Consider the following 17,251-nt stretch of genomic DNA (forward strand, 5'->3'; position numbering starts at 1 on the left):
TTTATTTTGTTGTTCTCAAAAACAAGAGGGTAAACTAGCGAAGCCAGGTGGACATTAAGTGGCTGAACAACACTCTTTGTGCCTTATGCCTCACTAGTAAATGAGTATGCGATCCATCAATTCTGTTTTGAGGAGTGAACCAAAAATTTGTTGGTGTGAACCTTTTGCCATTGAACTAATACATTCTGCCTTTGATGCAATCACATATTTGAGAGTTTTTAATTGCTCTGGAACGGAGAAGAAATTATTTTAAACGTGTGTGTCTTCTCAATGTGGAACTTGTGCTGGAAGATTTCTGAGCTTTTGTTCTAGAGCGTGTTTTGACTGCACAAGGGAATTTTTCACACTTGTCTTCTTTAGTTTTCAGTGATCTAAATTTCTCTTAATCCAAAGTAGAGTTTGTGGCTATGGTAAACCCGGTTATAGCATAGGATATTACAACCCTAGTAATGGAAAAATTTAAATCTTGCAAGAACCTTGAAAGAAATTCTGCAAGGGAATGCATAGTTCTTCCATTTCTCTTGCAAGAATCTTGCAAGATTTGTATCAATCTTGCAAGATTCTTACAAGATTTGCATCCATCTTGCAATATTCTTGCAGCATTTTGAATCCATATTGCAAGAATCTTGCAAGATTTTGTATTTACATTTACTTTTTTGTCCTGGTTACCTGACTGCTTTTTTGCTGTTGTTTGAGCTGAAATGCTTAACCAACTGTCGGAAAATCTTTTGAAGTCAAATTAAAACCTGACTTTTTGAGATTTTGCAGTATAATTTTTGTGGTTCTTCCCTCCTCCTTTTTCATTCTGGGCTTGGGACCGGAGGATGCGGGGTTACTGAAATAAACTATAGGAGTACTGATATAGTTTGGTAAAAAAGTCGCACTTACACAGTTCTCCAAAACAAAGAAAACGACAAAAACCAGATAAAATGAATCACTTAATATAAAATAGCTAACAGGTTGTCGGAAAGTTATCTCAAGTCAAGCTAAAAACCGACTCTTTTGAGATGTTTCCTAAAACATTTGTACCCCGATTTATTTTGTTGCCTTGATTGATATCTTGTAAGATTCTTGCAAGAATCTTGCAACTTTTGAATCATTTTGCAAGAATAATGCTTCTGCCGAGATTTCCGTAGGTACTGTTTTTGAATCGTACCCTGGCCTGAATTTCTTGCACTCATAAGAAATTTGTCAATGCTATAGCCCCTGAATTAAATTGGCTTGCCTGTAGTTTGAGACCAATTTGTAGAATTGAAAACATTTTCTCCAATTAAAACTTCAGAAGATTGTTTTCTTTTGTCTTTCAGGTTCTTTTGTCAATATTTATAAATAACTAAAAGGAATTGGTGAATGATTTTTCATAATGAACGTTTTTCGATACATTTTTGTTTAAATTAGAGACCTAATCAGAACTGAGCCATTAGAACAGAGCATGTCTCTTAAGATATTTAGAATTATGATAATACGACTATATCCCAGTTTTTAGTTTCCATTAATCAAATGCGAAAAATATAGTTTGGGATCCCGCTTGTTCAGGATAGCATGGAAAGCACTCAGCCACACGAGTCCGTTGGTAATTATCAACAGGCGAGGTTAACGAGCTTCTATTAAATAACTACACAAGTTTTAAAATATATTTAACAGTGTAGTGCATTAATGGTTCTCAGATTTTACTTCGAAGCAAAGAATGTTTTATTATCTTGAACATTTAGTGTTGTAAATTATCGTCAAAAAGTCGCAAAAACAAAAACATACTTCATAATGAAAACAGAACCTCAACAAAAGACTTGTGTTCTTGTGTTTTACCACTTTGTTTTGAAATGCTCAGGTTCAGAACTGAAATGGTTTGAGCTCACGTTCAAATTGTTTCTTAATCACATTTTGAATAACAACACTCAAAACGAACCAATGGTGCCTTACTATTATTTCTAAGAATCAGGTGTCTTACTATTATTTCTAAGAATCAAAATGTTTTGAAATGCTCAGGTTCAGAACTGAAATGGTTTGAGCTCACGTTCAAATTGTTTCTTAATCACATTTTGAATAACAACACTCAAAACGAACCAATGGTGCCTTACTATTATTTCTAAGAATCAGAAAAAACATAGCAGGACAAGTCATGACGTGCAATTCAAATAATTTTCATTGACTAAACAAAAACTAGATCTAGAACGGACTATGAGTGAATTGAGAAAATAATTTACAAAAAATCTGAAAATCAGATCAAAAAAATTGAAAAAAAACTGAAATTCAATGACAAAATGCCGCATGTGAACAAAAAACCACCCGCGAGAAAAAGAAAATTGTTCAAACAAAAAAAACTTGGACTAGAATGAACTATGAATTGATTGGGAAAACCATTTAGAAAAATAATCTGATCCAAAGAATTGAAAAAAAACCAGTAAAATCGAAGTGAAATTTCTGCATGTGGACAAAAAACCAATAGCGGGAGCGCGATTTTTTGTTCAAAGACCGATTTCTCGTTCTTCTTTAAAATCAGAGTAAAAAAATTCGCACCGCAACACCACTCGCTTTTTCTCTCCACTTCTTGTTTCTACGTGACTAAAATCACTTCTCCGATTTGACTTCAAAACTCATGAAAACTGTGTGAACAGATCTTAAAAAAAACATAGCCGGAAGAATTCGGGAAACGACTCGAAGTGAAAATCCAATTAAACGCCATCCAACTACTCATCAAACAAAACGCGTCTTCACTAATTTATGATTATCTTGAAACAAAGTCATGAAAGAAAAAAGTAAAAACAATAAAATCAAATCTGTTGAAATATGATAAAAAATCTGATCAAATTTTGTTATAAATTGAGATCCCGAAAAAACTATCTCTGCCAAATTAACTTCATCAAAACAACTAGTACTTACAAAAACCACTTATGTGAATTTTGAAAAAATACTTTAGGCTAAAATTATGAAAAAAAACTCTAAAATTAACTTTCACTGAAAAATTGGAAAAAGTTACTAAATTTTTAAATATTTCAAAAACATATTAATCAAAAAAAAGCTCTTCAACCAATAGGCTATCCAGATGCTCGCAAAACAATAGGCAAGTCATAATAGGCAAAAAAAATTAGCTAAAAACAGAAAAAATACGAAAAACTGCAAAAAAACTAAGAAAAATAGTTCCAATTTTCGCCATTTTTTGTCATATTTCTCAACAAAAAAATGATTCTTACCCACAAAACTGTAACCAATTGTTATGATGCAATTGCTCAAGTAGAAAGGGTGTCTTCAATACCCATTTGGGCCAGTAAAACAAAAAAATTGTCAAAAAAACGCAAAAATTAGCTCGAAAATCAGCTAAATAAATTAAAAACCTCCAAATTATCATAAAATTCATATTAATTTCCAGAAACCGTCAAACCATTACAGAAACCAGCCTAAAATTAAAACAAAATCATAACCAAACCTCTTAATCAAAATAAATGAAAAAAACTGCTTTAAAATGCTGCACGTGAAAAAAAAATTTCGCTCGCTTAGAGAAAATTTGTCACACATCAATTTCTCGCTCTCTCAGAAACAGCGGTATGAACCAAAACCACCCTCTTTTCGCTCCACTCTTCACTTTTATTCAGCCCCAAAATCACTCCAAATTTTTTCACGCGTTTCATTTCCCGCTTCAAAAATCACTCCAATAAAATTGATTTAAAAAAAATTAGAAGAAAAGAAAAATAGAGTTCTTTTAATAGTACAAGGAAAGATAAAGCCGAGTAAATTCTTTTCCCATTAGGGCAATGGAAAGCTCGCAAAACAATGAGCAAGTCATAATACGCTAAGAAACTTGTCTAGGAATAAGAAAAAAGAAAAACTGCAAAAAAAATTATAAAAATTTTTTAAAAGTTCTGAATTTTTTTTTCAATTTTCCGAAAAAAAGAGTGATTTACACCAACAAAACTTTAGTCAATGGGTAGCTAAATATTCATTAAGAAATAAACTTCTACTCAAATCCCACTTAAGGCATTAATACAAAAAAACAGGCAAAAAATCATTAAATTCGTTTAAAAATAAGCAAAACTGATCAAAACCCTCCAAATTGGCATTAAACTCAGAAATAACTACTTGAAACCTTCAATTCCTGTCAAAACAAGCCTGAAACTAATACAATATCATAATAAAACCTCATAACCAACAAAAATTGCAAAAAAACTGCTTTTAAAAGCCGCACGTGAACAAAAAATTTCGCTCGCTTAGAGAAAACTTTTTCACACATCAATTTCTCGCTCTCTCAAAAACAGCGGTATGAACAAAACCCACTCTCTTTTCGCACCACTCTTCACTTTTTTTCAGCCCCAAAATCACTTCAAATTTTTTCACGCGTTTTTATTTCCCGCTTCAAAAATCACTCCAATAAAATTGATTAAAAAAAGGACTTCTCCAATACTCCTCTTCGAGTCGTAAAAAGACAGCGCCTCAATACAATTCAAATTATTTGAATTGTACTAAAAAACTTGAGGTATTTAAATAGCCTACATTCGATTGTGAATTCAACTTTTTAATAAAGATGCGTGTTTTTTGTAAACTAGGGCCGTAAGTATTCATAAAAGAATTGTGTAGGTACCATATGGCATGGTTGACTTGATTGCCGTGACTTAAAAATTTTGTATTTATCGTTTGTTTTATTTTTTACGAGTTTAAAATTTGTCATGAAATACCAAGTCATTTCGATAGAGCTTTGCGCCCTTAATATACAATATCTCGAATCATTGCTCTTGCTTTATCTCTATAAAGCATTATCAGGGCTTATATATTGACATTTATTGACAATTTAGTCTTCAAATCAACTCCCCCAACCCTTCAAATACCCCTCCTCCTCAGTTGGTGGCTCATCGTCACCACTTACACTCAACTACTTAATTTTAACCCTTGACTGGACTTCACAACATGTTGACTTCTATGACACCCAATGACATACAATCATCTCAACTCTCCCCACTTTAGCCCTCGCCTTATCAATCTCCCTCAACTAATCCAACTAATCGTCTACAGCCTTGAAAAATCGAACCACGAGAACAGATCAGTCTCAATTGCTTGCCTGCTCTGTTAAGTGTTTCGTTCCTCTCTGTAATTAATTTTTGCTAAAATTTGAGTTATGAAAGAAAAATGCTCCCAGAGTGAGGTGTGTGTGTGTGTGTGTGTGTGTGTGTGTGTGTGTGTGTGCGTGCGTGCGTGCGTGCGTGCGTGCGTGCGTGTGTGTGTGTGTGTGTGTGTGTGTGTGTGTGTGTGTGTGTGTGTGTGTGTGTTTGTATATATATATATATATATATATATATATATATATATATATATATATATGTGTGTGTGTGTGTGTGTAGGTGTCGGTGTGGGTGTGGCGTGAGAGAGAGAGAGAGAGAGAGAGAGAGATATTGTGAATGTTTCAACAAGGCAATAATGTGGAAAGAGTATTGTACAACTTAACGAGATAATTCTTCAAGCTAAAGTTTTTCCGGAAAAATTTACTGGAAAGGAACGGTTATGGATCCCATATTGTTTGGTATTATTTAGCAAGCGGTTAAACAATTGAAGCTCAAACTTGCATTGTGTACCAAAAATAACATGAAATTTTGTCGCTTCAGGATGATAATTTTTTTTTCGTTCGAATTGAACCAATTTCCCATCACCACATTGAAGTTGGTCGGTTCTAAAGCAATGGTAACAGTACAAGCGAGCCGAATACATAACTCCTTCAAGGCAACAGGCTGGCGACAGGGGAAATATCTAAAGTATCATTAACAATAGCAGCTATATGCTAATAATTAATCAAAAAGCTAAAAAAAATAGCAAAACTTTGCAAATTGTCAATTGTATTTAATTTCAAAGTTTAAAGTTTATTGATAGTTTAGTTTTTGTTCAAAATGTGATCGGAAACCTTGCAAGATCCTATTTGATTTCTGTAGAATTTTCACCAGGGAAACCGTTCTTCATTTTGCATTATTTATAAAAACAGAAAAAAAATATTTGCTTCATTTTTCTGTAGATAAGTCCTGCTGATTCATTATAGCCTCATGAGTTCTTAGAGACATTCAATCAAATTTCTGTTTTTCCATTAGTTTGAAAAACCAAAAAAGAAGAGACAATAAAAGCGATAATACAATTCTGAAAGTCAATTTGTGCTACTAAAAAGAATGTCTAATCGTTTTTACGAATGGAAGAGGAGTATTGGTACTCTCCGGGCTTTTTTTAACTATTTAGCTAGAGCAATTTTGTTCTTGTCCTCAATTTTGTCTTCTTCCGTTTCGAATATTTGCCTCGCTTCTTGATTGTTTGTTTGCCCTCTGTTTTTGACCATTGAATTCTAACAGTAGCGTAGTTTGTAATGCATATTTTAGAAGAGCTGCGGGTAATAATCAAGGTGAAGAGGTCATTTTGAGATATTTTGATCCTTTATGAGTAACCGGTACTTATTTAAATTACAGAACCCCACCTGCTTGCTCCCCTCCTACTTCCCCTCAGTTATCTACTACCCCACTCCCCCACCACCTGCCCCTCCTCCACCTACCCCCAACCTTTACCCACACATCCGAAATAAAAAATGTGTCTGTATTTTCTAGAACACTTTTTGAATGTGTTTTTTTGTGCTAATGTTTTGTTTTTTCTCGCGTCTATTTTGATGTTCTGATTTTGGTACGTTAAGAATAGCGATTATAATGCACGACGCTTTGAGTCGTTTCTGGTATTCTACCAGCTACGTATTTTGTCTGACCATTTGACTTTTCGTCCTAAAAAATAGGATAACCATGTTGTAAAACCTGGAGGACATTAAGTTCTCATTAAGAGGTTTACAACTTACTAGTCTCTAAGTATGCATTTCACCCAAAGTTTTTGCGAGACATCAAATACGTGGTGTGAAAAAAACTTCCCAAAGTTTGACCCCTTCCACTCAGTACCTCTCGATTCAACTCTTCGCGGCTACATTTCCACTGATTTCCAAAAATATGAGACAATTTTGAAATTGTTTAGTCGATTTCTTAGTGGTAGATGTGAGTGATGATGTTTTAGACGTTTTATCAATAGTAATGCTGAAATAATCAAACTTTTTCTAAATTTATCATTTTCGGGTATAAGTATGCGCGCCTCCTTAAATCAAATAGAATTTTGAAACCGCGATTTTTTCGTTTGGAGAAATTATTTTGCATATTTCAGGCGACGTGCGATTCCCTCATTTTCTTCACACAACCCTTGAATCTGACCATCCTCTGGTTGTCCCTCATCTTCAAACATCTCCCTCCCAAACACAAACATGGAAAATCCCCCCTCATGAACGGAGGGGGTCGGGACTTCCCAGACAGCATCTCGGCCACGACTGCCTTGAGCTACGGTGGTCCTGGTCAATTGTCGCGGGCAACATCCATTAAGTACCTGCCGCTCAGTTCTGGACTTCCGTCTTCAACTTCTGGCATATTTGTGAACACTATGCCAGTCTCACAGGTGGAGTTGATCCGATATTCAGGATACATTTAAAAATCTTTTAAAGAAACCAACTGATTAAAATAAACCCCAATAAACATTTTCACTTGTATAAATATCCTATTTTGAAATTAATAGTCAAATTGACGTAGAATTGTTTTCTTTCTAAGTTTCCGAAAGATTGATTTGCCGCGTATTAGTAATCTAAGTTTACTTTTTTTATTTTTTAGGATTGTTTTAGCTAAAACTCCTAGGAAACTGTTTAGTTTCTAAACTTAAACTTTGTTTTTGTACACTTAACGTATTATTTCACGAAATTCGGCATCCTTTTTCTACTGAAAATTGTCTGATGTTTTAGATAGTAGCAGGAGGTGTCCCCCCAAACATGGTATGTCCAACACCCCCTCCCGGAACCCAATTCCAGCAAGCGGGTAAATTTGGGGTGAGCACCCCCGGATCATCTCTTCCATCAGCTGCCCCCCAAGGAGGAGTCTACATGACGGAAAATGGTGAAGTAATAACACTTCACACTTGAAAATTCCCCTCTCATCTCTAGTTTGTAGAACATATATTAACACACACGATCATATTAAAACGCAAGCACAGTGCTAACTTGTGCTAACTAACCGTCAGTGTTATCCTCAGGTTGGCTAGACACCAAAACACCCTATAATCAACTCATCGATTTTGCATTGACAAATATAAATAACTCTTTTCATCCGCTGTTGATGTTTTTGGTGATCTCAAAGCATTCTAGAGCTTCGATATTATTTTGTTAGTTAAAGTTATTGAAAAATTGAGATCTCGGTTTCAAATGGACGAAAATTCATCCTCGCGCGGGGTGAAATGCTGGCGCTAACTGAAGGATTTTTTTTTTGGATGAATATTGTAAGTTGTTCTGATTATAACCCTCAGGTTAAATATGTACTTGCATGCAAATACTTAAAGATTAATCGCCGTATTAGTATTGTTCTTATTATATAAATTGTTGATGCTCTTTCTCATAGGTAGGAAGAGGATTTGAACTCTCCTATTTGTCTGTTAAAGTGTATTTTCTTATGTTCTTATGTTGATCAGATTGAGCGAAAACTCTGTTAAAACGTTTCTAAAACAAGTTTTACTGACTAACGTTTTTACTGAAGAGTTTTTGGACGCTTTTCAGGATCTAAGATTTGTTAATCAACTTCGTTTGCTATCTCTTTTATATATTAAGTTGATTTGTTCACTTGTTGTGTCCAGCATGTAGGCGACTAGTAAAACTTTTGAAATTTCCTGACCTTCCCCAGTGTCGTATATCTGTTTTACGTTTCATTAAGCTAACGTTCGAGATTAACGATTCGGCCGAGACACGTTCCTTAATGAGAGGATCGTATCATACCTAAGCGTTAAGAACGCTATAAAAAATCGTTTTCAAGCCATTTGTCAATAGTGGTGGTTAATAGAATGTGACCCTTTTTCATTATAATTTCATTTTTCCAGAGCTCATCTACTTTGAGAATTTCCTAATTAAACGTAATTTCTCTTCTAGAAAATCTATTTAAAATTACTTTAAATGATAAGTCGTTATATCCCGCAAACAATTAAGCAGATTTTTTGAGTCTATTAAGTAGATAAAAACTTTCGCCTTTGTACTTTAGGACAACAAAAGAAAAAGTGGAAAGACCTACATGATTGCCAGAATCTTAGATTCTGTCTTTTATCCAATTCGCTTTTGTCTTGATAAGATTTTGCTTGAATCTTGTAAAAAAAATGGTATTATTTGGCAATATTCAAAATTATTCAAGCAGTTTTTTATTGAACTTAGGAGTGGAACTCGATTAAATTCTTTCTAAAACTTTTCTTGTCATCTTTTCTTATCAAATCATTTTATCCCTGATTTATTTTATATTACAAGACTTAAATATTTGATTTTCAGAAATCTTGGTAAAAACGCAGGACTATTTTTTCAAGTTGTTCACTCTCACAGGATTACACGTCTGACATGATATAACAAGATACGTATTTTGGAACATCTTGTAAAGTGAAAATAATTATTCTCTCTAAAAAACTCTCTTGAACATTTACAAGAAGAAAAGCGGTGCCAAGAGTAGGTTGAAGCTATTGATCGGTTTCTGATAAACAGAGTGCAGAATAATCAAGACGTGTAATTCTGCCTTAAATAGCTAGTACAATTTCATTTATCCAATTTTGTTAGGTAAAAACTTGATTGTAAACCAGAGAGTAAGTCGTTATGCTAAATAAAAACAAAGAATCATCGAAAATTTGGATGTTTTCCAGCGAACTCATTAGTTATGCTAACTTAAACAAGAATTTTGCTAGCAGCAATTTTGCAATTTAATTCATTTATTTTTTAAAATCATTTAAGATCTTTCAAGAGCTCTTATAAAAAAGCTTTTATGTAAAAGGTTACAAGATAGGCATTGATATGAATGATTGCACAAGATAAGAGTGAATGTCCAAGCTTTGTTTGATCGACGTTTCTTGCAACATTTTGTATGAGTTCTGTTTGTGTCCTCCCCACAGAGATTATACGGAAAAGATCCAATTGGTGTGTAACCCAATTCTTGAAAGGATTACAAACAGTTAATATTCAGATGTGTGTGTGTTACAGGAGAAAATATGCTAGCTTGTTCTTGGATACTTTTTGCCGGTTTTTGCTGATTTAACCCTATAAGTATTCAAAATGCCCCATTCATAATTGTATATTGACTTTTTGTTTTCAAATGAACCAAATCCATAAAATTCAAAACAATTACATCTTCCTAAAGGTCGAACAGCAATATCAAGGCTGTTTTTGCTGTAATCGTTGGTTTTTGAGAGTCCAAAATATTCGGATTGTAATCACTCAAAGTTTTTTCATTAAAATATTAACTTTTTCGTTTTTTGAACGTTATTTAAAGAAAAGAGCAATTCCAACCAAAACGTACTAAATTCCAGTCCAATTAGCTTGCTAAGGGTTTGCAGGGAAACCTATCTAGTTTTTCGATCGAAATCTGATGGTCATTTTGATTTTTAAAATACATATTTTCCAAATAAATATTGGATTATTGAGCTTTCGTACTGTTTTGCTTTTTTCATTCTGAATTTGATGTTTTTGGTTGTTTTACTTTTTAATAAACAGTTTTTCTGCTTAGATACTACGAATCTTCACACAAAAACATATTGAAATTTGGACATTTCTCTCTTTGAGGTTCTGTTTCTGGTCTTGTCACATTTTTGACATATGAGATTCACACTATTGGCGTTCAAGATGAGATACAATTGTTGGCATCAATTTCTCAGTTAATATATTATGGTTTTAATTGCTTTAACGCCGTCTTTTAGAAGAGTTTAATGGAGTTTTTTATTTGTTTGTTGTTCTTTTCGAAGTCGTAATATAAATTGTGGATAATAGCAGACCTTAGCGGCTTTCTATGACGGAAAAAAAGAACCTACTGATTTTATTTGATAATTAGAGATTTTTGTGATATCGTTATCAAATTTTTATATATATATATATATATATATATATACATATACATATATATATATATATATATATATATATATATATATGTATATATATATATATATATATATATATATATATATATATATATACACATATATATATATATATATATATATATATATATATATATATATATACCTATTTATTATATGTGCTTTTTTTCTGTACTTTTTTAATCTAATTGCTACCTAGTCTCATTAATTTAATTCGCATATCAAATCATTTGTTTTCACGAAGGAAAAATTGTACATATCGAACGCTTTTAGTGCATTGCTTGTTGCTTTAACGGCTCCGGCCGCGGTTTTTCGCAAATTATTATTTCAAATTTTTTTCAATTTTATCTTTGTCGTTTTTTGTACATGTGAGAAAGATTCTTGATTTTTGCAGATCTTCACAGCTTGTTATGCATGAAAGAAGAGAACTCTTTTACTAATTTCAGTTGAAAGCTAAAGTTTTCCTTGGATTTTTTTATTTAAAGTTTGCGCCTTGCTGTTCTTTTTGGTGTACTTGTTGACTGGTATCTTTGATTACAAGTTTTATGTTAAATCATTGTTGTTGAATAAGGGCTTAATTGAACATATCTAAGGTTTTTAGTGCGTTGCTTTTTGTTCTAACGGCTTCACTGCCAGTTTTCCACAAAAATTTATTTTTCAGTTTTTTCTAGTAATAGTTGCTTTTGTTGACGACTGACTTTTCTGAATAATTCAAGAACTCAATGTTTTTTGAACGAGAAAAAACCCCTTGAATGAGTTAAGTGGATAGGTAATGCTTTTTGTCCTCGAAATCAAACATATTCGAAGAAAAATTTTTATCTTTTTTTAATACCTGTTACACAGTCTCTTACTTCAGAGTTCACATATCTCAGTAGTGGTTTTCACAGAGCGTGCAATTGATTCTTTTTTATTTTTTGCGGAATGGATTGTGGTTTTAATGGCTTCGACACCATTTTCTTACAAAATTTATTGGCAGTTTTGTGTTTCTCATCTGAATTTGACGTTTATTTTTTTAGACGTAGGGCATGTTCTGGATAAAGTCTCAAAATCTTCATGTTGAAGTATGAATGAGCATCAACCTACGTAAAATTTCAATTGACATCTGCTGGTTTTCATGATTTGATATTAATTGTTTTTAAAAAGCTAACGTAATTTTTCCTTATCGCCGTTTTTTTTTAACATTTTTGTCTACTTGCAACTGAGACTCATCCTGGAGTGGTCCCATGCATTTTCTGGTGAAGTTAAAACTAAGCATCTGATTTGTTTAGTTGAGACTTTAATCGACGCTGTTTTGTTTTTATGTTGTTTTTTAATAGACATTGGATTTTGGATGTAGGTTTTTGTTGTTGCTGTTTGATTTTTTGTTTGTCTTGTCTCGTAGTCTTAAAAATGGCAAGTCTCGTCGACCCACTATTATGGCATTTTTCACTTTCAAAGTAAATTGAGTTGGAAGCAACTTTTTTATTCGTAGGCGAATTGTTTTTGATCAATATGTCAGATTTTTTGAAAGTTTCTATATCTGTTCCTCATTTGGTAGACAATTAAGCCAAAATTGTGAAAAAGCTGTGTCGGACCTTCATGTGCGAACGCACATTACCGAGCCTCCTTGTTATCAAGCCTTAAATATTTTTGGTTGCCGTTTTCATTGACAAACTTTAGTGATCATTTTTTCTCCAAAAAGTACACAATAACATAACCAAGAGAATATTGTCGCTAAATAAGCCTTTAATAAGCCTTATACGCATAAAGACCTTGCAAAACAACACGCTTGCTTTGTAGGACTCTTTCTAGAGAAAATGCTTTTTTGTGAGATCTTACAAAGCTTACCCAGGTTGAGGCCCAGACCAAAATGACTGATGATCAGACCGTCCCAGACCGAAGTGACCTCTGATCAGGCAAGTTTTAGACCATTGTCCAGACAAAAGTGCGCTCGAAGCCTTTTCCAGGCCATGTAACTCGAGCGCACCGAGAACATGTATGCGTGCGAAGATGGTCTGATCAGAGCTCAATTCGGTCTAGCCACCTCGACCTGGGTAGGACAAAATAAGCATTGATATCTAAGATCTTAAAAGATAGAGGTTCATTGCCTGATTCTTACAAGGTCTTTCAAGATAGAGGGGTAATTTTGACCAATCGACTTCCTTCGGAAAACTGGTTAAAGTATAGGTAAAAAAGAATGCTTTTAATTATCTTGATAAAAGTAGTAACTGTTAATATTGATATGTTTATTACAGGAAACTATACGCTTGTACCAGTTAGAGCATCCGAGATCCCGACCCCAGTCGATGGGGGCGCCCCTTCAGACACCCACTACTCCCAGCAGCAACCTCCTACAGCACCACAACACCAGCCAGGGAGCCATTATGGAAGCCAGTATCTGAACAACCACCCCCAACACCACTCCTCCCAACCACACCTGCCCCCTGCTGTCACTGCACCCACACCCACTAACAACAGACAACAACAACTGCCACCCCAGTTGAGTCACCCCAACGACTCTGGGGTGGTGACCAACACCATTGCTATACAGACTACTAATATCTCCTCGGGGGGATCTGTGCAAAGCGAAGTGTAGCGAAAAACATTTCCAACAACTCAACTTCAATTATTTTAAAACGTACTTCAATTTTCGGATCTATTCTGTAGCAATTCCTCAATTTAGCGCGTGTATAATGTTCATGGATGCCCCCCCCCCCAGCCTACGCACATGTAAATGTATTGTACAGTAGCATGTCATGGAAATATTGAAATATAATTTGTTTGGGGGTGGGGTGCGTTGGGGACAATGAAAGGCCCGGGAATACAGACTGGAACCGAACTTTAATAAAGTAGCTGCTTCCTTATCCCCTGGTGGAATATAACTATATATGAATCAGATATTCATAATGGTACTTATTAATTATAATGGCTAATACTCCCTCTTATCAGGCATTGAAAACCCTTAAGTGGGAGGAAACAGTTGCAAAAAGATTCAATGTTTGTGGACTTGTCCAATTCGCAATGTCTTCCCAATATGAAAAAAAGTTTGTACAACAACTGATGTCAAAAAATATAGCGCACTGTTTTTTGCATTCAACTAAAACTAAAAAATTGACCGAAGTACAACTAATCATATTAATTATTAATTAATAAAAGAGTTACAATGAGACTTGATTCAAACATAAGTAGAATTGTGTAAGTTACTTAGTTGAATGCGCAGTTTTTTTGCTTTCCAAGATTTAGTATTGTGCAACAATAAATTGTAACTGTTCTTTACTGTAAATGAGCTGCATTATTGCTTATTGCGAAACATAATTTATCGATGAGAACAAAACCATTTGATCATGTTTCCATACCGATTTTTCCTTACAGGTTTTTGCTTATTGTGCACGCGTTCATTACCAGAAAAACAAAACTGTAATCTTTTTATTATAAGCTTAGTATCTATCGCACGAAAACCGAAAATTCATCCATCAGTTTTAACGTCTCATGAACAAGTTACCCTCTCCCATGTGGCCAATTTCTGAAAAATGAGCTTGTGACTTCAAGGAAACATGTCAATTAACGCAGTAAACCACGAAATAAGTGATACCGTAACATTTTATCTAAAACTTTTTTAAATGTGTTGATTTTTGTTTACAATTTGACGTTTGTCATCGCTTATCAGAGTTAGAATGAAATATAAATATTTCCAATCGGAGATTAAATTTAATTTGGATCTTTGTCTTTTCTTTCTGCAACACCAATACATCAAAATTATTTCCCGGGCAAACATAAACCTTCTCATTCAATTTTATTGGTAACAGCATTCATTTTTCGGCGCAAAAATTTAAGGAAAATTATCTAAGCCTTTATTTTGATTGCTATTGTTTTCCAAATGCTGATAGCAGATGTACACAACCCGGGTCGAATGTCATCCCTAATGTGATCCCATTTTGTTCAAATAGTGGGGGTAAATTGATTTAAGAGTGAGGGAGTAATTTGGTCTAGGGCAAAATCATGTAAGAGTAGGGCTCCAATGGGAGAATTTTAGGGGAGGTTTTAAACCATGGTAAAAATTGCGATGTAAGCAAGGGCTGCAATGGGCTACAATGCGAGGACTTTTGAGGAATTATCCCCACCGGCAAAAAATGAAAGTTAAAAGTGGGCTGCAATGGGAAGATTTTTGAGGTATTACCCCCCCCCCCCCCCCCAACCCTGGCAAAAAATTCCATAAAGCAGTGGAGTGGAATAGGCTGGGATGAGAGATCTTTTCAGGAAGTACTCCCTGGTCAAAATGTCGATGTAAAAACGGGCTGCGGTAGGCAGCAATTCGAGGACTTTTGATTAAATAACCACCAGTTGGTCAAGATTGCGATATGAGAGCGGGCTGCAATGGACTCCAATGAAAGACTTACGAGCAACTGCCACCCTTGGCCACAATTGCTATGTAGGAGGAGCCTGAAATGTGAGGGCTCTTGAAAAAAATTCAAACTGTCTTGAACCGCGTTGTTCAAATGGGCTGCAATGTGCTGTAAAGGGTGATTTTTTGAGGAATTGGCCCCGGAAAAAATTGCGATGCAAGTGTGGTCTGCAATGGGCTGCAATGGAAAAGTGTGAAAGAGTTACCTCTAGCTAAAACTTCCATGTACGAGTGGGCTGCAATTTGCTGCAATATAAACACTTTTGAGGGACAGCCCTAGTCAAATTGCGATGTAAAAGTGGGCTGCAGCGGGTTTCAAAGGGAGGAAGTTTGAGCACTTATGATCTAAAAAATGGTCTGCCAAGCGAGAAAAATTGAGGTAGGCGTGAGCGTGAATTTTGTTCAGAATGGTTAACAAGATTTAAAAATTGGGTGACAAGGGGGTAAATTGTGCAAAACTGAGGGGGTGATTTGTTCAGAGCGGCTACAAACGTGTAAGGTTTGAGCTGCCAACGGGTTTAAAATGCAGTAGGGGTGAAGTTATAATTTGTTCAGACTGGGTAATATGATAAAAGAATTGGGCTGTCAAGTGGGATAAAATGGTGTAAAACTGAGGGGAAACTTAATCAGAGAAGTTAAAACGGTGTAAGAATTGGGCTTTCAAGTGGGCTAAAAGGGTGTAAAACTAAAAAGGATAATTTAATCAGAGAAGATAAATCTGTGTAGAATTTGGGCTGCCAAGGGGATCAAATGGTTCAAGAGTGAGTGTGTAACTTGTTCACAGGGAGTAAAAAGCAATTCAAAGGGGGGGGGGTGGAGTAAAATGTTGCAAAAGTGGGGCCGACAAAGGGGTATGACAAATTAGGAGTGAGCCTGCACGGGTCTAGGAAATAAACCCCCACGGAAAAAAATCCACTTAACTTTAGATAGAAAATAAACACCCACGGAAATAAACACCCACGGAAAGAAACCCCCATTTTAAAGTTAAATTTCGGTCGTGATAATTTATTCGGTTGTGATAGCTCCACAGGCCGCTGAGGCATGGCCTTGGCCCGCGAGGCATGGCCAAAGGCCATAAATGCAAAGCTCTTTTTAATAGTAAAGGGGTAGTTTTTTTCCGTGGGGGTTTGTTTCCGTGGTAGTTTATTTCCGTGGGGTTTATTTCCTATCTAAAATAAAGTGGTTTTTTTCCGTGGGAGTTTCTTTCCGCAACCGAGCCTGCACAGCGGAGATTGCACAGCGAGCCTGCACAGCGAGCCTGCACAGCGAGCCTGCACAGCGAGCCTGCTCAGTAAAACACAGCTCAAATGTCCTACATCTTCTTGAGTTGCAATGCTCTGCCAGGGGGAAAATGATGTAAAAGTGATTTGTAAAGGATAAATTAACCCCCACCCTAAAATGTTTTTCGTCTGACAAGGGGAGAAAATTGCTCTGAGATATTGGGTGTATTTTCTCAATTACCCACTAAATGTTAAATAATTTTTCATCTGCCCTGTAGCCCAATGCAGCCGAGCAAAAAGCAATTGTGATGACTTGCATTTTCCGAAAACATACTTCCACTGCAGCCCCTTTTTTACTTCATTTTTTGCAAAAAACGACCCGCGGAACTAAACTCTCAGAAAATTAGCTGTCTTTCTGTTTGTCCTCCTAACTGATCACTTCTGCGCTAAAATGTCTGAGTTAGTCCCATAACTCTGTCCTTCGTATTTGCAGTCTGTATAAAGATTTTATGTATGCAGAGAAAAATACAAAACATAGAGTGTGACTGTTTTGGCCACTTTCGATCCGCTAAATCGATTGAAATTTGTTCTTGAGAGTTATTGGCTTTCGTTACAAACTTTCGGTGATGCTCGAACCGCAAATACTAGCTATCAAATTCTTAGTTTGATTTGCTTAGCGCAAGAAAGTTTTCTATTTCGAAATACAGTTTCGAGATTTGCCTATCGA

General features: G+C 35.1%; 2 protein-coding genes across 13 annotated transcripts in view; both read left to right on the top strand.

Annotated features, from left to right (window-relative positions):
* LOC142358345 (uncharacterized) overlaps positions 1 to 13,628 on the top strand; it is a 52,885-nt gene extending 39,257 nt beyond the window's left edge. For 10 of the 11 annotated variants that reach the window (XM_075409790.1, XM_075409808.1, XM_075409766.1 and 7 more), the window contains 3 exons: positions 7,156 to 7,440; positions 7,778 to 7,928; positions 13,158 to 13,628. In XM_075409790.1, the coding sequence (XP_075265905.1) occupies positions 7,156 to 7,440; positions 7,778 to 7,928; positions 13,158 to 13,498 (777 nt within the window). In that variant the 3' untranslated portion in view covers positions 13,499 to 13,628. Of the gene's footprint in view, positions 1 to 7,155; positions 7,441 to 7,777; positions 7,934 to 13,157 lie in introns of all 11 variants that reach the window. The other variant, XM_075409820.1, reaches the window with a different exon arrangement.
* Positions 1 to 17,251, top strand: part of LOC142358508 (large ribosomal subunit protein uL23m-like) — a 486,669-nt gene that overhangs the window by 306,206 nt on the left and 163,212 nt on the right. The window lies entirely within an intron of this gene.

This window comes from Convolutriloba macropyga, chromosome 2 (genome assembly GCF_964194025.1).
Source record: "Convolutriloba macropyga chromosome 2, txConMacr16.3, whole genome shotgun sequence".
NCBI classification, from domain to species: Eukaryota; Metazoa; Xenacoelomorpha; order Acoela; family Convolutidae; genus Convolutriloba; species Convolutriloba macropyga.